Raw genomic sequence first — 23,891 nt, 5'->3', positions numbered from 1 at the left:
TTACATTCACACACTAGAGAGGAGACCAAAAATGGCATGGAAATTGTTAAATCAAATAAGAATTGGATTGTTGAATTGGCTGTGAACAAGACACTTTTAACTTCTAAATTTCCCTGCCTAAAAAAAAAAGATGCCTCGATCCCGATGATTTTGCGTGGAATATTTTTGGTTGGTTAGTTGGATTTCAACTTATTTTTCTTTTCTCCAGGAGAGAACATTCGTTATGTAAGCACCAAGTGAAAAGGTGAATTAGGATCCTACTTTCCATTCTGGGATTAAAAAAAAGAATGAATGATCCTGAAGGCCAGGTCGCCACTGAGCTCAGCAGAAGCCACGGCTGAGTCAGACAGAGCCATAAATTAAGCTGGCATATATCACGAAGTATATTACACTTCTTGTGCAATACCAACATTGCCGGACCAACGTTGCCATACCAACATTGCCGGACCAACGTTGCCGTACCAACATTGCCGGACCAACGTTGCCATACCAACATTGCCGGACCAACGTTGCCGTACCAACATTGCCGGACCAACGTTGCCGTACCAACATTGCCGGACCAACGTTGCCATACCAACATTGCCGGACCAACGTTGCCGTACCAACATTGCCGGACCAACGTTGCCATACCAACATTGCCGGACCAACGTTGCCATACCAACATTGCCGGACCAACGTTGCCGTACCAACATTGCCGGACCAACGTTGCCGTACCAACATTGCCGGACCAACGTTGCCATACCAACATTGCCGGACCAACGTTGCCGGACCAACATTGCCATACCAGCATTGCTGCACCAACACTGCTGTGCCATCATTTCCGTACCGACATTGCTGTACCGCCGAAGCTATGCCATCACTGTTGTACCACTGGTGCAGTACCGTCATTGTTATACCACAGGTGTTGTTTCCTTGATGCTGTACCAACACAGCTGTACCACCGATGCTGTACCTTCATTGCTGTACCATCATTGCTGTACCACTGATGCTGTACCGTCACTGCTGTATCACCGATGCTGTACCATCATTGCTGTATCACCGATGCTGTACCATCACTGCTGTATCACCGATGCTGTACCATCATTGCTGTATCACCAATGCTGTACCATCATTGCTGTATCACCGATGCTGTACCATCATTGCTGTATCACCGATGCTGTACCATCATTGCTGTATCACCAATGCTGTACCATCATTGCTGTATCACCGATGCTGTACCATCATTGCTGTATCACCGATGCTGTACCATCATTGCTGTACCACCAATGCTGTACCATCATTGCTGTATCACCGATGCTGTACCATCATTACTGTACCACCGATCCTGTACCATCATTGCTATACCACCAGTGCTGTACCATCATTACTGTACTACCATGTTATATCATCAGTGCTGTACTACCGAATCTATACCACTACTGTTGTACCATTTGTGCCGTACCTTCATTGTTGTACTACCTGAACTGTATCCTCGATGCTGTACCATAATTGCTGCACCACTGATGCTGTACCAACATTAGTGTACTACCGATGCTGTACCATCAATGCTGTACCACCGAAGTCGTACCATCATTATTGTACCACCGATGCTGAGCCATCGTTACCGTACCACCGATGCCATACCATCATTACTGTACCACTGATGCTGTACCATCATTACTGTACCACCGATGCTGTACCATCATTACCGAACCACCGATGCTGCACCATCATTACTGTACCACCTATGCTGTATCATCATTACTGTACCACCGATGCTGCACCATCATTACTGTACCACCGATGCCATACCATCATTACTGTACCACTGATGCTGTACCATCATTACTGTACCACTGATGCTGTACCATCATTACTGTACCACCGATGCTGTACCATCATTACTGTACCACTGATGCTTTACCATCATTACTGTACCACTGATGCTGTACCATCATTACTGTACCACCTATACTGTATCATCATTACTGTATCACCGATCCTGTATCATCATTACCGTACCACTTATGCTGTATCATCATTACTGTACCACCGATGCTGCACTATCATTACTGTACCACCGATGCTGTACCATCATTAATGTACCACCGATGCTGTATCATCATTACCGTACCACCGATGATGTACCATTATTACTGTACCATTGATGCTGCACCATCATTACTGTACCACCTATAATGTATCATCATTACTGCATCACCGATCCTGTATCATCATTACTGTACCACCTATGCTGTATCATCATTACTGTACCACCGATGCTGTACCATCATTAATGTACCACTGATGCTGTACCATCATTGCTGTACCACCGATGCTGTACCATTATTACTGTACCACCGATACTGTATCATCATCACTGTACCGCCGATGCTGTACCATCATTACTGTACCACTGATGCTGCACCATCATTACTGTACCATCGATGCTGCACCATCATTACTGTACCACCGATGCTGTACCATCATTACTGTACCACTGATGCTGCACCATCATTACTGTACCATCGATGCTGCACCATCATTACTGTACCACCGATGCTGCACCATCATTACTGTACCATCGATGCTGCACCATCATTACTGTACCACCGATGCTGTACCATCATTACCGAACCACCGATGCTGCACCATCATTACTGTACCACCTATGCTGTACCATCATTACTGTACCACTGATGCTGCACCATCATTACTGTACCATCGATGCTGCACCATCATTACTGTACCACCGATGCTGTACCATCATTACTGTACCACTGATGCTGCACCATCATTACTGTACCACCAGTGCTGTTCCATCATTACTGTACCAACGATGCTCTACAACCGGTGCTATACCAACACTTCTGTATCACCAAGGGCGTACCATCACAACTGTACCATCAGTATCGCACCAACTCTGCTGTATCATTATTGTAACACATCTACTGTAGCACAGCTGTAGCCCCAGGTGTTACATTCTCTCTCCTTTACCACTGTATAACCCAGCTGCTGTGCCCCGCCTCCTTTCCCAGTCCGTCATTACTGGCGCCAGATACCGAAACAAGTTGTCCATAACAGTTGTCACAAATGCGGCCACCGCTGATCAGACGATCCAATGATTTGCCAATTAAATGGAACGGAGTGTCAGACAACACCGTATTCACACCAGACAAAGACAGACAGAACCCAGTCACTTGTCTGTAGGTTGTCAAACAGTGACGAATATACGAAGAAGGTATATGTGACGAAAATATGCTGTAAAGAACGCGTGAGCCTCATGAATCAGTCATGGATGGATATGATTTACACTGTTTTCAGAACTGGAACACCAGGTGTAAAAGATTAAATGCAAAATAACCTCATAATAGAGTAAGTATGATTTGCAATATTTCCATTGGCTGTAAGGGTCTGAGCCCTGAACTTTACAAGCTGTCGTTCGACCTTCTAGACTAACATTGTCAATACACATAAAAGATGTACATTGAAATATATGATTTATGTCTGCCAGGCAGCAGCAACTTGTTCACTATGATGTACTGGCCTGCAAAGCTTGGCAGAATGACCAAAACAATAGAGAGACAGTTAGAAAAACAGGAGTTTGGTCAGGATTAAGAGAGAGAGAGAGAGAGAGAGAGAGAGAGAGAGAGAGAGAGAGAGAGAGAGAGAGAGAGAGAGAGAGAGAGATTCAGAAACCTATAACGCGCAAACTACATGCCATCAGATATGTGTGGACCCACATGAACAAAAAACATACTATCAACACACGCATACACATAGACACTACATATACACATACATATGCAAGAGACGAGGCAACACTAACGTAAAACCCTCTCCCCGTAACACACAAATAGAAATCACACACATAAAAAGTTATACACACGTGGACAAGAAACACACACACACATACACACACACACACACACACACACACACACACACACACACATATACACACACACACGCACACACATACACACACACACACACACACACACACACACACACACACACGAACCTCATTGGTGTAACGGTTAGCGTTGCTGACCGTTACACATGCACAAGCCACCTAGGATCAAACCCACATTGGTTCGAATCCCGGTCGCAGTAGCCGTTCCATGGCCCAACCAGCTATTTATCCTCTTCTAGGGGATGGTCGGTAAAATGCATACCAGGTATTGCCTAGGCTGTTAGTGTGTGTGTGTGTGTGTGTGTGTGTATGTGTAAATACATATATGAGTGAAAGACGTGGTACATATATACAAAAGTTAAGAGACAGGACAACACGAGTACAAGACTCTCGGCGTACCACAAAGATAATAATCTCACACATCCACACACACATACACACGCACACATAAACACACCCACACCCAAACACACCTACACACACACACACCCACACACACCTACGCACAAATATGGATTTAATTTTCGAAACAGTTTTCATTAAAATATTTCTTTCTGTTCCGTAATCAAGTCAAGTTTCCTTGTCAAAAACTATCCTTAAAAATCCTCATTATTTCTTGGGAAGGAAATATCCTTAATGGAGAACACGTTTTTAGACTCTACTTTTGAACTGGTGAAGGACTTCGAATGCCACGAGTGATTCATCTGAAGTACGACGCACTGCCCAACATTATTAAACAAGGAGCGTATATGTGTTAGTGAATTACTCGAAAGTTAAAATACATATGACTACAAGTCAAAAATACATCAGAAAAACTTGTGTGTGTGTATATTCATATATATATATATATATATATATATATATATATATATATATATATATATATATATATATATATATTGTTGACTGGTTGGTAAGGTTATTTAATGTATGTATGACTCATGGTGAGGTGTCTGAGGATTGGCGGAATGCTTGCATAGTGCCATTGTACATAGGCAAGGGGGATAAAAGTGAGTGCTCAAATTACAGAGGTATAAGTTTGTTGAGTACTCCTGGGAAATTATATGGGAGGGTATTGATTGAGAGGGTGAATGCATGTACAAAGCATCAGATTGGGGAAGGGCAGGTTGGTTTAAGAAGTGGTAGAGGATGTGTGGATCAGGTGTTTGCTTTGAAGAATGTATGTGAGAAATACTTAGAAAAGCAAATGGATTTGTATGTAGCATTTATGGATCTAGAGAAGGCATATGATGGAGTTGATAGAGATGCTCTGTAGAAGGTATTAAGAATATATGGTGTGAGAGGCGAGTTGTTAAAAGCAGTGAAAAGTTTCTATCGAGGATGCAAGGCATGTGTACGTGTAGTAAGAGAGGAAAGTGATTCGTTCTCAGTGAATGTAGGTTTAGGTTTGCAGCAGGGGTGTGTGATGTCTCCATGGTTGTTTAATTTGTTTATGGATGGCGTTGTTAGGGAGATGAATGCAAGAGTTTTGGAAAGAGGGGCAAGTATGCAGTCTGTTGTGGATGAGAGAGCTTGGGAAGTGAGTCAGTTGTTGTTCGCTGATGATACAGCGCTGGTGGCTGATTCGTGTGAGAAACTGCAGAAGCTGGTGACGGAGTTTGGTAAAGTGTGCGAAAGAAGAAAGCTGAGAGTAAATGTGAATAAGAGCAAGGTTATTAGGTACAGTAGGGTTGAGGGTCAAGTCAACTGGGAGGTAAGTTTGAATGGAGAAGAACTGGATGAAGGGAAGTGTTTTAGATATCTGGGAGTGGATTTGGCAGCGGATGGAACCATGGAAGCGGAAGTGAATCATAGGGTGGGGGAAGGGACGAAAGTTCTGGGAGCGTTGAGAATGTGTGGAAGTCGAGAACATTATCTCGGAAAGCAAAAATGGGTATGTTTGAAGGAATAGTGGTTCCAACAATGATATATGGTTGCGAGGCGTGGGCTATGGATAGAGTAGTTCGGTGGAGGGTGGATGTGCTGGAAATGAGATGTTTGAGGACAATATGTGGTGTGAGGTAGTTTGATCGAGTAAGTAATAATAGGGTAAGAGAGATGTGTTGTAATAAAAAGAGTATGGTTGAGAGAGCAGAAGAGGGTGTGTTGAAATGGTTTCGTCACATGGAGAGAATGAGTGAGGAAAGATTGACCAAGAGGATATATGTGTCAGAGGTGGAGGGAACGAGGAGAAGTGGGAGACCAAATTGAGGGTGGAAAGATGGAGTGAAAAAGATTTTGAGTGATCGGGGCCTGAACATGCAGGAGGGTGAAAGGCGTGCAAGGAAAGAGTGAATTGGAACGATGTGGTATACCGGGATCGACGTGCTGTTAATGGATTGAACCAGGGCATGTTAAGCGTCTGGGGTAAACCATGGAAAGTTCTGTGGGTGCCTGGATGTGGAAAGGGAGCTGTGGTTTCGGTGCATTATTACATGACAGTTAGAGACTGAGTGTGAACCAATGTGGCCCTTGTTGTCTTTTCCTAGCACTACCTCGCGCACATTTGGGGGGAGGGCGTTGTTATTTCATGTGGGGCCGGGTGGCGATGGGAATGAATAAGGGCAGACAGTATGAATTATGTATATATATATATATATATATATATATATATATATATATATATATGTATATATATATATATATATATATATATATATATATATATATATATATATATATATATATATATATATATATATATATATACATATATATATATATATATATATATATGGTTGACGGTCTAGAGAGAAAATGTGAACCATTATTCCACTGTGATTACGAGACCTGCCGTAGCAATAAAAAATCCAAACTATACGCTGGAGAGCTGGAGTCTCATATTGCCTTCCTTTTTGCTTGCATGTTTTTGATATTTGCTTGAATTCTAGAAAAGGTATTGAGGAAGTTTCCTCGATGTCAGATATTTCTGTCTGGATTTGTTTTAGTGGGTCGTGTTCTTGATGACACAGGTCACTGTATATAGTTATATTGAGAGTTTTTACATTTCAGTACTATTTTCTGCTCTTTGGGAAAAGGTTTCTGTAGTCTGAATTAACACCGAAGGGGAAGAATAAACAAGTTATATAGGTCTGCGACTGACAGGCCATTTGCCTTTAATTCACAGGGCATCCTGTGGGAGCATATTGTCTTCACAAGTACATCATTACACAGCTCTGGATAGCCTTCTTTACTCAAAAAGTTTTCTGTTGTGTTTCCAGCTACCGTCTCTCTTTCTCTCTCTCTTCATATGCTCCTCGGTCTTGCTTGCCTCTACTACACCCATCAGTTTTGTTAGGTCTGTTGGTTTGTTGTTACACATCCTTCCACCGTTCATACACATACTAACTACAGTGCTGCATGTGTCACTTTGGTAACTACAGCCCACCCAATAGTATAACATGTTTACACACGTCCTCACTGTACATTTTAAACACAAATCCTAAACAGTCCATTCTATTCACTTCCATTCTATCGACTGTTCCATTGAGCTAACAATCGTTCCGTATCTAGAAATTAACCCGATCAGCGCGTTGGTACCATCCTTGAACACTGACCTTAGTTACAATGTCCTGGCCTTTGACCTGACTCTTGGGACTGAGGCCGAATGTCACGTTCTCATACCAAAGGGACGCATCGTCGTCCCTAAGGGTTCGTATCGTCGTGCTCAACACATGAATTAAGACTTCAGACATCACTCGCTACACCTGCCGGCGAACGTTAATCTCTCCTCTGCCACTTTCCTCAGAGCCTCAACATTTCCAGCCCTGGGATCCTGAGATATCTGTGTCACCATCCCATATCTAAGCATTCCTGAAATCTATAAATCCCTTCCTCTTGCCATACTTTGAACCCCTGTAGTAAGCACAACCATTGTACCTTAATACAATGAAGTTTGTATGTTATACCTTATGCATCCTGGCAGACTCCTTCCCTTGTATTTAACACGTAATGTCTTCCCTTTTCCCACCATAACAGCATCCTTCACATATCTAAACATTGATCGGCCTTCAGTAATCGTTCTAAGAGCATTATACAACCATAAGCGATTAAGTACATCACGGCCTTGAGCAGCAATTATCTCCACCGTTATCACAGATCCCTTCAAGTTTAGACACGGTCAGCTTTTCTTCTGTCCTTGTAGACTTCCCCCTCTATCCCGGGTAGGAGGCTTACAGTGTATCCCATAGCCTACTATCACTACCGATCATAACATGAGTTCCTCCCAGATCGGGGACAATGGTCGTCTTATTCATGCGTCAGCAAGCATTCTCACTGCGTAGCACTCGTTGACACACTGACGTCATCTCGTAAGTCCTTTCACCCTTATCATCCTTGATCTACCAGGCTCATTGTCGTCATCACACCCACTGAAAAAGCTATCAAACTACGGACGTCCATCATCTTCGCTTTAATTCTTTGACACCGCTGACGTTGTTCTGTACCGTTGTAGTCCTACCTAGCGGGCCGGTATTACACTTCTCTAGATGACACACTCCCTCACATTCCAAGGTGCTTCAGTTCCGCACTAACCCACTCCCTCTAAGTCTTCTCAGTGACTGAGACCATCCTAATTCATTGTCACTGCTCCTCTCCAAATTCGTTCTCAGTCATTCCGGCGCACTTTATTAAGATCAGCGAGGAAGATGAGGAAGTTAGTGAAAGATCAAGGGAGGAAGAAAGAGAGTGCGTCCTTACTTACTTACGAGTGCCTACGACGAGACTTTTGCCGAAGGACACAGGGTTAACACGTAGAGCTCAATGCAGGAAAATCTGTCGTTACAGAGAATGAATTGTGAGTTACGTGTTGTCGAATATGATGTATGAAATAGTGAGACTGTGTTTTGTGGACCCATTACCAGTAGCCCATGTATGGGTGAGGTAGAGAGAAAAGCACAACAACCTGGGCTTAAACAAATGAGAGAGAGAGAGAGAGAGAGAGAGAGAGAGAGAGAGAGAGAGAGAGAGAGAGAGAGAGAGAGAGAGAGAGAGAGAGAGAGAGAGAGAGAGAGAGAGAGAGAGAGAGAGCAGGGAGGGGAGGGGAAGGGAGGGACTGAGTAAGCGATGATTTCAGTTGGTCAGCCGGGGTCACGCACTCGCACTGTGCCAACGGCGTCGTTTTAGTATTCAAGATGAACATTTCTCTTATAATATAACATTCCATACTGACAATTTTCATATTAAAACACTGAAAACCAAAAGTACGCTAAAACCGGCTACTATGCAGTTAAACCGCTCGTACAAAGGACATTTCCATCAATGCAGTGTAGTGAATGGCAGTATCGTTGGCACCTCTGCAAAACTACAGACGGAGAGTTTACTTATGATTTACGAAGGAGAAAAAAAAATGCAGTCTTCTGTGGCTTAGAATCTATATATACATTATGATACAACATCGTCATTGTACCCGGATTTCTAGGACTGCTGACGGATGTAGATCCTTATCAGATGGTTGAGGTTTCAAAAGAAGACAGAGCTATAAGACAAGAGGGTGAAGGACTGATTAAACGTTAGATTCGAGGTGAGGAAGAGCTAACATATATGTATATAAGGCTACAGAAGCGACCTAAAAGACTGAATATAATCAGACGCTGTAAGTGCACGTACCTCGTGACTGGCTCCTCACCAAGCAAAACATGACAGGTGTTGAAACTTCTCGGCTAAGTCGAACCAGAAGTTGGAGGAAGTCAGGAGATATGCTGGCCAGGTTCGATCTTATAACTTTTCCCCTACTTACCTCTTACTCCCTGAGACCCTGAGAATCAAACTTAAAACTATTTTCCATTTCATAGATATTGCCTGCCTACATATCACCTTAATCCATTTTGGTGATTACCGTTAAACTACAGGGAAGAAGTATGTGATATTTAATGGCACAAATTTTGTGTAGTTTATGATGACGTAGTTTAGAGGAAATGGTTAAGTAACAAATTACCTTCATATGGAAGTTCAATTACGTGCTGGTTACTGATGGCATGTCGCTTATTTCTAAGTTTCTATACTATAAGAGATGTTAGTGAGAACATGGGCTCTGGGATGAGGTGAATTCAAGATGTATCAAAATCTACTTACCTTCATACGTATAGGGATGAGTAAGGAAGGTATTCAACGACCTGGAGGACGGTACTAGGGTGAAGCGTTGGTGAGAATAGGTTTAAGTTTTACTCACCTGCATGAAGGTCTGGGTTGGCTGTAGCGAATGAAACTAGAGCCACCAGCAGCAGCAGTAGCAGCATCAGCAGCGCCACCGGTCTGGAGCCCATCACGAAGACCCTGTGGTGAGGAGGGGAATGATTGTTAGTGAGGCTGTGGCTTAAAGAATTCAACTTTGATGGAAGTAGTAGTAGAAGTAATAGTAGAGGTAATAGCAGTCGTAATAATAGAAGTAGCAGCAAGCAGTAGTAGTAGTAGTAGTAGTAGTAGTAGTAGTAGTAGTAGTAGTATAGATAGTAACAGTAACATCAATGGCATTAACTCTAGCACATGTTGTAACAGCAGCGCTAAAGATAGCATTATTGAAAGTAACAATGGAGAATGCCAGCATCAAGAGTAATACCCGTACACACACTATAACTACAACATGCTGTTTCTTCTGTCATGATGGTAGTAATAATATTACTCTTGCAGGAGTACTTGCAGCATCACTAGCAACAGAAGCCCCAACAGCTAATGCAATGGCTATCTGTGGTGTAATGGTTAGCTTTGCTGACTATAAGTCACCCACACACTTCCCGGGTTGATATATATATGGCATCCTTGATAGCCATTTTCCGTGTCAGAGACGTAGCACCAGGAAACAAACGAAGAAATACACACGTCACACACACACACACACACACACACATATATATATATATATATATATATATATATATATATATATATATATATATATATATATATATATATATATATATATATATATATATATATATATATATATATATATCCCTGAGGATAAGGGAGAAAGAATACTTACCACGTATTCCCTGCGTCTCATAACAGGCGACTAAAAAGGAAGGGAGCGGGGACTCGAAATCCTCCCCTCCATTGTTTACTTTTCCAAAAAAAGTAACAGAGAAAGGGACCAAGTAAGGATTTCCCTCTAAGACCCAGTCCTCTTTTCTTAACGCTACCTCGCGGGAATGGCGAATATGTATGTGTGATATATATATATATATATATATATATATATATATATATATATATATATATATATATATATATATATATATATATATATATATATATATATATATATATATATATATATATATATATATGTATATATATATATATATATATATATATATATATATATATATATATATATATATATATATATATATATATATATATATATATATATATATATATATATATATATACATATATATATATATATATATATATATATATATATATATATATATATATATATATATATATATATATATATATATATATATATATATATATATATATAGTGCCATTGTACAAAGGCAAAGGGGATAAGAGTGAGTGCTCAAATTACAGAGGTATAAGTTTGTTGAGTATTCCTGGTAATTATCTTTTTTTTTTTTTTTTTTGCTTTGTCGCTGTCTCCCGCGTTTGCGAGGTAGCGCAAGGAAACAGACGAAAGAAATGGCCCAACCCACCCCCATACACATGTATATACATACACGTCCACACACGCAAATATACATACCTACACAGCTTTCCATCGTTTACCCCAGACGCTTCACATGCCCTGATTCAATCCACTGACAGCACGTCAACCCCGGTATACCACATCGATCCAATTCACTCTATTCCTTGCCCTCCTTTCACCCTCCTGCATGTTCAGGACCCGATCACACAAAATCTTTTTCACTCCATCTTTCCACCTCCAATTTGGTCTCCCACGTCTCCTCGTTCCCTCCACCTCCGACACATATATCCTCTTGGTCAATCTTTCCTCACTCATTCTCTCCATGTGACCAAACCATTTCAAAACACCCTCTTCTGCTCACTCAACCACGCTCTTTTTATTTCCACACATCTCTCTTACCCTTACGTTACTTACTCGATCAAACCACCTCACACCACACATTGACCTCAAACATCTCATTTCCAGCACATCCACCCTCCTGCGCACAACTCTATCCATAGCCCACGCCTCGCAACCATACAACATTGTTGGAACCACTATTCCTTCAAACATACCCATTTTTGCTTTCCGAGATAATGTTCTCGACTTCCACACATTCTTCAAGGCTCCCAGGATTTTCGCCCCCTTCCCCACCCTATGATCCACTTCCGCTTCCATGGTTCCATCCGCTGCCAGATCCACTCCCAGATATCTAAAACACTTTACTTCCTCCAGTTTTTCTCCATTCGAACTTACCTCCCAATTGACTGGACCCTCAACCCTAGTGTACCTAATAAACTTGCTCTTATTCACATTTACTCTTAACTTTCTTCTTTCACACACTTTACCAAACTCAGTCACCAGCTTCTGCAGTTTCTCACATGAATCAGCCACCAGCGCTGTATCATCAACGAACAACAACTGACTCACTTCCCAAGCTCTCTCATCCACAACAGACTTCATACTTGCCCCTCTTTCCAAAACTCTTGCATTCACCTCCCTAACAACCTCATCCATAAACAAATTAAACAACCATGGAGACATCACACACCCCTGCCGCAAACCTACATTCACTGAGAACCAATCACTTTCCTCTCTTCCTACACGTACACATGCCTTACATCCTCGATAAAAACTTTTCACTGCTTCTAACAACTTGCCTCCCACACCATATATTCTTAATACCTTCCACAGAGCATCTCTATCAACTCTATCATATGCCTTCTCCAGATCCATAAATGCTACATACAAATCCATTTGCTTTTCTAAGTATTTCTCACATACATTCTTCAAAGCAAACACCTGATCCACACATCCTCTCCCACTTCTGAAACCACACTGCTCTTCCCCAATCTGATGCTCTGTACATGCCTTCACCCTCTCAATCAGTAACCTCCCGTATGATTTACCAGGAATACTCAACAAACTTATACCTCTGTAATTTGAGCACTCACTCTTATCCCCTTTGCCTTTGTACAATGGCACTATGCACGCATTCCGCCAATCCTCAGCCACCTCACCATGAGTCATACATACATTAAATAACCTTACCAACCAGTCAACAATACAGTCACCCCCTTTTTTAATAAATTCCACTGCAATACCATCCAAACCTGCTGCCTTGCCGGCTTTCATCTTCCGCAAAGCTTTTACTACCTCTTCTCTGTTTACCAAATCATTTTCCCTAACCTTCTCACTTTGCACACCACCTCGACCAAAACACCTATATCTGCCATTCTATCATCAAACACATTCAACAAACCTCCAAAATACTCACTCCATCTCCTTCTCACATCACCACTACTTGTTATCACCTCCCCATTTGCGCCCTTCACTGAAGTTCCCATTTGCTCCCTTGTCTTACGCACTTTATTTACCTCCTTCCAGAACATCTTTTTATTCTCCCTAAAATTTAATGATACTCTCTCACCCCAACCCTCATTTGCCCTCTTTTTCACCTCTTGCACCTTTCTCTTGGCCTCCTGTCTCTTTCTTTTATACATCTCCCACTCAATTGCATTTTTTCCCTGCAAAAATCGTCCAAATGCCTCTCTCTTCTCTTTCACTAATAATCTTACTTCTTCATCCCACCACTCACTACCCTTTCTAATCAACCCACCTCCCACTCTTCTCATACCACAAGCATCTTTTGCGCAATCCATCACTGATTCCCTAAATACATCCTATTCCTCCCCCACTCCCCTTACTTCCATTGTTCTCACCTTTTTCCATTCTGTACTCAGTCTCTCCTGGTACTTCCTCACACAAGTCTCCTTCCCAAGCTCACTCACTCTCACCACCCTCCTCACCCCAACATTCACTCTTCTTTTCTGAAAACCCATACAAATCTGGTAATTATAGGGGAGGATATTGATTGAGAGGGTGAAGGCATGTACAGAGCATCAGATTGGGGAAGAGCAGTGTGGTTTCAGAAGTGGTAGAGGTTGTGTGGATCAGGTGTTTGCTTTGAAGAATGTATGTGAGAAATACTTAGAAAAGCAAATGGATTTGTATGTAGCATTATTGGATCTGGAGAAGGCATATGATAGAGTTTATAGAGATGCTCTGTGGAAGGTATTAAGAATATATGGTGTGGGAGGAAAGTTGTTAGAAGCAGTGAAAAGTTTTTATCGAGGATGTAAGGCATGTGTACGTGTAGGAAGAGAGGAAAGTGATTGGTTCTCAGTGAATGTAGGTTTGCGGCAGGGGTGTGTGATGTCTCCATGGTTGTATAATTTGTTTATGGATGGGGTTGTTAGGGAGGTGAATGCAAGAGTTGTGGAAAGAGGAGCAAGTATGCAGTCTGTTGTGGATGAGAGAGCTTGGGAAGTGAGTCAGATGTTGTTCGCTGATGATACAGCGCTGGTGGCTGATTCATGTGAGAAACTGCAGAAGCTGGTGACTGAGTTTGGTAAAGTGTGTGAAAAAAGAAATTTGAGAGTAAATGTGGATTAGAGCAAGGTTATTAGGTACAGTAGGGTTGAGGGTCAGGTCAATTGGGAGGTAAGTTTGAATGGAGAAAAACTGGAGGAAGTAAAGTGTTTTAGATATCTGGGAGTGGATCTGGCAGCGGATGGAACCATGGAAGCGGAAGTGAATCATAGGGTAGGGGAGAGGGAGAAAATTCTGGGAACCTTGAAGAATGTTTGGAAGTCGAGAACATTATCTCGGAAAGCAAAAATGGGTATGTTTGAAGGAATAGTGGTGCCAACAATGTTGTATGGTTGCGAGGCGTGGGCTATGGATAGGGTTGTGCGCAGGAGGGTGGATGTGTTGGAAATGAGATGTCTGAGGACAATATGTGGTGTGAAGTGGTTTGATCGAGTAAGTAATGTAAGGGTAAGAGAGATGTGTGGAAATAAAAAGAGCGTGGTTGAGAGAGCAGAAGAGGGTGTTTTGAGATGGTTTGGTCACATGGAGAGAATGAGTGAGGAAAGATTGACCAAGAGGATATATGTGTCAGAGGTGGAGGGAACGAGGAGAAGTGGGAGACCAAATTGGAGATAGAAAGATAGAGTGAAAAATTTTTTAGTGATCGGGGCCTGAACATGCAGGAGGGTGAAAGGCGTACAAGGAATAGAGTGAATTGGAGCAATGTGGTATACCGGGGTCGACGTGCTGTCAATGGATTGAACCAGGGCATGTAAAACGTCTGGGGTAAACCATGGAAAGTTCTGTGGGGCCTGGATGTGGAAAGGGAGCTGTGGTTTCGGTGCATTATTACATGACAGGTAGAGACTGAGTGTGAACGAATGGGGTCTTTGTTGTCTTTTCCTAGCGCTACCTCGCACACATGTGGGGGGAGGGGGTTGTTATTCCATGTGTGGCGAGGTGGCGATGGGAATAAATAAACGCAGACAGTATGAATCATGTACATGTGTATATATGTATATGTCTGTGTGTGTTTATACATGTATACATTGAGATGTATAGGTATGTATATTTGCGTGTGTGGACATGTCTGTGTGTGTTTATACATGTATACATTGAGATGTATAGGTATGTATATTTGCGTGTGTGGACGTGTATGTATATACATGTGTATGTGGGTGGGTTGGGCCATTCTTTCGTCTGTTTCCTTGCGCTACGTCGCTAACGCGGGAGACAGCGACAAAGGAAAATACATATAATAAATGAAATGATATATATATATATATATATATATATATATATATATATATATATATATATATATATATATATATATATTTATATATATATATATATATATATATATATATATATATATATATATATATATATATATATATTGCGATAATGGATTACAGAGATGACCATGATCGTAGCACTAAGTGATCTGAGCCGTTTTAACTACTATATAGATCAAGAGAGAGTATTATGGAAGCCTGGGAACTTTAAGGTAGTGAGCAACAGAAAATTCTTTGCTGTCAGGGCAAAAGGAAGTAAGACTATGATATACAGACTGCAGGAACAGAGATCTCCCCAGAAACTAATAACACATTTTGCCTCGAATGTACCACACGCAGCAAATGAACACCATGAAAATTCTTAACGTTAGCACAGCTTTGGGTGTCAGCATTAAAAGAGTTATCTTTTTTTTTTAGAAAAATAGAGATAGAAAGGGATGGCTTACTAACAAGACAATAACATCAAAACCTATTTCTGTCCATGTACTGTAAAGACCATAGTCTAATTGTAAAGGCATTGCATTTCACATTAGCCCCAAGGATAATGATGTGACCCTGAGTACAACGGTTCTTAATGGTCCACTCAAATAACCTGAACTTTTTTTTCAAAGGTCTTTCTGTCTTACTATTAAACAGTTAGCATGAAATATACAGCAGATGCGCCGGATTAAATCTAACATACCACTCCTGTGGCCTTACGTTACTTGAAGATAAGTAATAACGTAGAAGTAAAGGTATTGTAGATTATACAGTCTGTAACGATGTAAAGTTGGGAACTCCCTAAATAATGCAACGTAATGACTCACCAGCATACAAGGACGCACTAACAGAAACACATCAGTACACCAACATAGTTTTCTAAAACTTCGAAACAGCAACACAAGCGTACGTCACTTGTGCCAACACATCATTCAACTGACACAAAAAACATATTAACATACTCGAAAATACACTGATACACCAACTGTCAAGAACGCACAAACCCTAAAGACATTGAAACACGGAAAATAAATCAGTAGATCAGTATACGTTACCACACAACGATATCACCTCATACATACACCAGCATACTTACCACAAATGAATTTCATCACGACAGCAACAACCTACCAGTATATCAGCCATACCAAGTCAGCAACATATCACACCAGCATACTAACCCAAGGCATACTAACGTACCCGAGCCATATTATCAAACTATCATACCAACACAAACACCAACATACCAATAAACCAATATGTAATCGAGGCAACATACCAACACCATCATATTCATATACCAGCCATACCAGTAAACCAACATATCAGTATATTCTCAGTACTAGAAGAATGACACTTCATAACACCAGAAGAGCAACATAGCATATCCCTTATACCAACATACCAGCATATCAATGTATCAACATAACACCAGACACAGATTTCACCAACACACCTGTACCTTCAGGAGCTGAACTGTTGTTCGAAAAGAATACGTGATTCCACCTGCATTATTAAGGTCAGTCTCGAAAGCAACTGGAAGCTTTAATTTTCTGCTTTCTTTTTTCTTTTGCTCTCTTTACGCTTGTATCTTTCGATCAAATTTCCTTCTTCTTTCGCTTCTCCTCTCATCATAATAGCTTTCAGTTATCCTCTCTCTCTCTCTCTCTCTCTCTCTCTCTCTCTCTCTCTCTCTCTCTCTCTCTCTCTCTCTCTCTCTCTCTCTCTCTCTCTCTCTCTCGCTGGCTTTCAAGCTACAACCATATATCTCCATCATATACACAACGCCTGACATCACGTAACTCATGCGACGCGTTGTCCATGGCTCTGTTTTCTTACGGTACGCGCTTAGTCCTACCTTTTTGCAGTCTCTCATTGTAATCTCTCTCTCTCTCTCTCTCTCTCTCTCTCTCTCTCTCTCTCTCTCTCTCTCTCTCTCTCTCTCTCTCTCTCTCTCAGGCCTTTCCCTTTCACTTCTGGGAAACAAACATTGCTACAGCCTATGCCAGTTAGGGGATGACCTCTCCAGCCCTTCCTTTTGACGTCCAGTCCCTCTGACTTCCTAACATTTCCAGGTTGTTTGAATGTTCCCCTCACCTCCACGTTTCCCTTCACCACCATGGCTTTCGTAGTGATACAGTCTATCGGTCTGTTAACATCTGGTCTTCCTTTTGGAGAAACAGTGCAATTTTATGTTGTAATCCTTAATATCTCGATTTTTTATTTAGAAGACTGTAGCACTGGGATCTGAATTCCAAGTTTCCCACTTTTATCTTTCTTCCCCCACTCTCTTCTCTCATCTTCGTCTCTAATCGGGTTACCATTTTTGAGGGACCAACACCTTCCTCTTTCCCAGTCTTGCACGTACGTTATTCTTCCTCTGTAACAACCAGTGAACTCACACGGCAACGACTCATAAGTATGAAGCAGGAGAGAGCTTTTTATTTCAGTTTGGTGGATGGTGGCTAGTTATGGACTGGTTTGGATGGAGAGGATCAAGTTCAATTGCTAACAGCTGAGCGTCGAGCACACAGGTTGAACTGTATTGCATTTTTTTTTTTTTTTTTTGTACATGCTGAGAATTTTTAACTGTTAGGTAGCCGGTGATTGTTCTGAGCGCTCTCTTTTGTGTGGCTTACAGTTTTGTTGTGTTTACTTCAGACAGAGTGAATAGCCAAGCAGGTGAGGCGTAGTTTAGGATGGAGCAGATGAATTGTTTGTAGATGACGTTCGTATTATTTTTCTTGGCCAAGTCTGGTTCCAGGCATGTAGTTTGTTCGGTACTTTTATGTTGATGTTCTCGGTGAACGGGTTGAAAGTCTCGTATGTAACGAATGTGACGCTCTGAATAGTTAATGTTTTCTTACGACAGAATGCTTGGGCACTGAAGATGCCACGAGGGTGTAGGCTGGATTTCTATCTGTCAGACTAAACGGCAACTGTAGACATATATATCGTATCTCGTTGTTAGTTTTTTGATGAATACTGTGGAACTTAGATGAAGTTTCTTAAACTCTGTGTCTTTGATGTCTATTGTTATCCTGGGGTAATCACAGTACTTATACATTTTAGATTTGTCCCTAACAAAATGAACGATGATACTTTAAAAGAGTCTTTGTCTGAAATTATAATCAAAGTGTTTATCCTGATGCGAAAGTGATCCCTCAACATTTAGCTAGCACTTTGTTCAGTGTGAGCATTTTGCCTTAATCACACTAAAATCCTGTTCTTAATGGCTTTCGATTCATGTCAGATGATTTTTTAGAAGTCCCTCAGTCAGGAATTACACAGTGATTTTACGATTTTAGACTTTTACCATCTTTTTAGTAAAAAGTTTGCTTATGCTAGATTAGGGTAGGTTAGTTTGGACTATATGGTGTGCATGTTTGCAGAGATAAAAGAAACGAAGTTCATTTTGGATAGGCAGGTGTACACTATAGTTAGGTTAAGGTATGTTAGAATAGGTTAGGTTAGGCTAGGTAAAAGCAACTCAATATAGTTACATCATCGTAACTTTGTCGTCTGCACACAGACAAATGCCGTAATATGCGATTTCCCTGATAATAATGGAACTCCATCAGAGCTTCCAAATACTAACTAACCTGGTTGTTCAGAGGCAGTAAGAACCACATGTAAATATAAATTGCATTAATTTGGCTTAAATCTTCTTGTATCACGTAAACAATAAAGAACAGACTGTGAAAGGATTCTCATGAAATGCACCCTTACATTAAATACTTAAAAAACCAAAAGACTCAACAAACATTTTGGGATATATCTGGTTTCTTGGAGTTCCAAAATGTTAGCCAAAAAATTCGGTTTCAGAGAGGAATTTCTGGATTGGTTGGCTTAACGTAAGGGTAGAATACAAAACCATATATATATATATATATATATATATATATATATATATATATATATATATATATATATATATATATATATATATATTTCTTTTTTTTTTTTGCTTTGTCGCTGTCTCCCGCGTTTGCGAGGTAGCGCAAGGAAACAGACGAAAGAAATGGCCCAACCCACCCCCATACACATGTACATACACACGTCCACACACGCAAATATACATACCTACACAGCTTTCCATGGTTTACCCCAGACGCTTCACATGCCTTGATTCAATCCACTGACAGCACGTCAACCCCGGTATACCACATCGCTCCAATTCACTCTATTCCTTGCCCTCCTTTCACCCTCCTGCATGTTCAGGCCCCGATCACACAAAATCTTTTTCACTCCATCTTTCCACCTCCAATTTCGTCTCCCTCTTCTCGTTCCCTCCACCTCCGACACATATATCCTCTTGGTCAATCTTTCCTCACTCATTCTCTCCATGTGCCCAAACCATTTCAAAACACCCTCTTCTGCTCTCTCAACCACGCTCTTTTTATTTCCACACATCTCTCTTACCCTTACGTTACTTACTCGATCAAACCACCTCACACCACACATCGTCCTCAAACATGTCATTTCCATCCATCCTCCTGCGCACAACTCTATCCATAGCCCACGCCTCGCAACCATACAACATTGTTGGAACCACTATTCCTTCAAACATACCCATTTTTGCTTTCCGAGATAATGTTCTCGACTTCCACACATTCTTCAAGTCTCCCAGAACTTTCGCCCCCTCCCCCACCCTATGATCCACTTCCGCTTCCATATATATATATATGTATATATATATATATATATATATATATATATATATATATATATATATATATATATATATATATATATATATATATATATATATATATATATATATATATATGTATATATATATATATATATATATATATATATATATATATATATATATATATATATATATATATATATATATATATATATATATATATATATATATATATATATATTGGAGGTGGAAAGATGGAGTGAAAACGATTTTGTGTGATCGGGGCCTGAACATGCAGGAGGGTGAAAGGAGGGCAAGGAATAGAGTGAATTGGAGCGATGTGGTATACCGGGGTTGACGTGCTGTCAGTGGATTGAATCAAGGCATGTGAAGCGTCTGGGGTAAGCTATGAAAAGCTGTGTAGGTATGTATATTTGCGTGTGTGGACGTATGTATATACATGTGTATGGGGGGGGTTGGGCCATTTCTTTCGTCTGTTTCCTTGCGCTACCTCGCAAACGCGGGAGACAGCGACAAAGTATAATAAAAAAAATAAATATATATATATATATATATATATATATATATATATATATATATATATATATATATATTTTTTTTTTTTTTTCTTTTTTTTTTTGCTTTGTCGCTGTCTCCCGCGTTTGCGAGGTAGCGCAAGGAAACAGACAAAAGAAATGGCCCAACCCACCCCCATACACATGTACATACATACACGTAAACACACGCAAATATACATACCTATACATCTATATGTACACATATATATACACACACAGACACATACATATATACCCATGCTCACAATTCACACTGTCTGCCTTTATTCATTCCCATCGCCACCTTGCCACACATGGAATACCATCACCCTCCCCCCTCATGTATGCGATGTAGCGCTAGGAAAAGACAACAAAGGCCCCATTCGTTCACACTCAGTCTCTAGCTGTCATACAATAATGCCCGAAACCACAGCTCCCTTTCCACATCCAGGCCCCACACAACTTTCCATGGTTTACCCCAGACGCTTCACATGCCCTGATTCAATCCACTGACAGCACGTCAACCCCGGTATACCACATCGATCCAATTCACTCTATTCCTTGCCCACCTTTCACCCTCCTGCATGTTCAGGCCCCGATCACTCAAAATCTTTTTCACTCTATCTTTCCACCTCCAATTTGGTCTCCCACTTCTCCTCGTTCCCTCCACCTCCGACACATATATCCTCTTGGTCAATCTTTCCTCACTCATTCACTCCATGTGACCAAACCATTTCAAAACACCCTCTTCTGCTCTCTCAACCACGCTCTTTTTATTTCCACACATCTCTCTTACCCTTACATTACTTACTCGATCAAACCACCTCACAGCACACATTGTCCTCAAACATCTCATTTCCAGCACATCCACCCTCCTGCGCACAACTCTATCCATAGCCTACGCCTCGCAACCATACATCATTGTTCGAACCACTATTCCTTCAAACATACCCATTTTTGCTTTCCGAGATAATGTTCTCGCATTCCACACATTCTTCAAGGCTCCCAGGATTTTCGCCCCCTCCCCCACCCTATGATTCACTTCCCCTTCTATGGTTCCATCCGCTGCCAGATCCACTCCCAGATATCTAAAACACTTTACTTCCTCCCGTTTTTCTCCATTCAAACTTACCTCCCAATTGACTTGACCCTCAACCCTACCGTACCTAATAACCTTGCTCTTATTCACATTTACTCTTAACTTTCTTCTTTCACACACTTTACCAAACTCAGTCACCAGCTTCTGCAGTTTCTCACATGAATCAGCCACCAGCGCTGTATCATCAGCGAACAACAACTGACTCACTTCCCAAGCTCTCTCATTCACAACAGACTTCATACTTGCCCCTCTTTCCAAAACTCTTGCATTCACCTCCCTAACAACCCAATCCATAAACAAATTAAACAACCATGGAAACATCACACACCCCTGCCGCAAACCTACATTCACTGAGAACCAATCACTTTCCTCTCTTCCTACACGTACACATGCCTTACATCCTCGATAAAAACTTTTCACTGCTTCTAACAACTTGCCTCCCACACCATATATTCTTAATACCTTCCACAGAGCATCTCTATCAACTCTATCATATGCCTTTTCCAGATCCATAAATGCTACATACAAATCCATTTGCTTTTCTAAGTATTTCTCACATACATTTTTCAAAGCAAACACCTGATCCACACATCCTCTACCACTTCTGAAACCACACTGCTCTTCCCCAATCTGATGCTCTGTACATGCCTTCACCCTCTCAATCAATACCCTCCCATATAATTTACCAGGAATACTCAACAAACTTATACCTCTGTAATTTGAGCACTCACTCTTATCCTCTTTGCCTTTGTACAATGGCACTATGCACGCATTCCGCCAATCCTCAGGCACCTCACCATGAGTCATACATATATTGAATAACCTTACCAACCAATCAACAATACAGTCACCCCCTTTCTTTAATAAATTCCACTGCAATACCATCCAAACCTGCTGCCTTGCCGGCTTTCATCTTCCGCAAAGCTTTTACTACCTCTTCTCTGTTTACCAAATCATTTTCCCTAACCTTCTCACTTTGCACACCACCTCAACCAAAACACCCTATATCTGCCACTCTATCATCGAACACATTCAACAAACCTTCAAAATACTAACTCCATCTTCTTCTCACATCACCACTACTTGTTATCACCTCCCCGTTAGCGCCCTTCACTGAAGTTCCCATTTGCTCCCTTGTCTTACGCACTTTATTTACCTCCTTCCAGAGCATCTTTTTATTCTCCCTAAAATGTAATAATACTCTCTCACCCCAACTCTCATTTGCCCTCTTTTTCACCTCTTGCACCTTTCTCTTGACCTCCTGTTTCTTTCTTTTATACATCTCCCACTCAATTGCACATTTTCCCTGCAAAAATCGTCCAAATGCCTCTCTCTTCTCTTTCACTAATAATCTTACTTCTTCATCCCACCACTCACTACCCTTTCAGATCAACGCACCTCCTACGCTTCTCATGGCACAAGCATCTTTTGCGCAATACATCACTGATTCCCTAAATACATCCCATTCCTCCCCCACTCACCTTACTTCCATTGTTCTCACCTTTTTTCCATTCTGTACTCAGAATATATATATATATATATATACACATATATATATATATATATATATATATATATATATATATATATATATATATATATATATATATATATATATATATATATATTTATATATATATATATATATATATATATATATATATATATATATATATATATATATATATATATATATATATATATACACATATATATATATATATATATATATATATATATATATATATATATATATATATATATATATATTTTTTTTTTTTTTTTTTTTATACCTCGTCGCTGTCTCCCGCGTTTGCGAGGTAGCGCAAGGAAACAGACGAAAGAAATGGCCCAACCCCCCCCATACACATGTACATACACACGTCCACACACGCAAATATACATACC

The 23,891-nt window shown here is 40.7% G+C and overlaps 1 protein-coding gene across 3 annotated transcripts in view; it reads right to left on the bottom strand.

Annotated features, from left to right (window-relative positions):
• The window catches only part of LOC139753870 (opioid-binding protein/cell adhesion molecule homolog), an 842,066-nt gene that overhangs the window by 389,869 nt on the left and 428,306 nt on the right, over nt 1-23,891 (bottom strand). For all 3 annotated transcript variants that reach the window (XM_071670824.1, XM_071670826.1, XM_071670827.1), the window contains exon 2: nt 10,065-10,168. In XM_071670824.1, coding sequence (XP_071526925.1) covers nt 10,065-10,168 — 104 coding nt within the window. The remainder of the gene's footprint in view (nt 1-10,064; nt 10,169-23,891) is intronic.

This window comes from Panulirus ornatus, chromosome 15 (assembly GCF_036320965.1).
Source record: "Panulirus ornatus isolate Po-2019 chromosome 15, ASM3632096v1, whole genome shotgun sequence".
In the NCBI taxonomy this organism is placed as follows: domain Eukaryota; kingdom Metazoa; phylum Arthropoda; class Malacostraca; order Decapoda; family Palinuridae; genus Panulirus; species Panulirus ornatus.
Note: the sequence above shows the minus strand (reverse complement) of the source record. Positions and strands in the feature narration are given on the sequence as shown.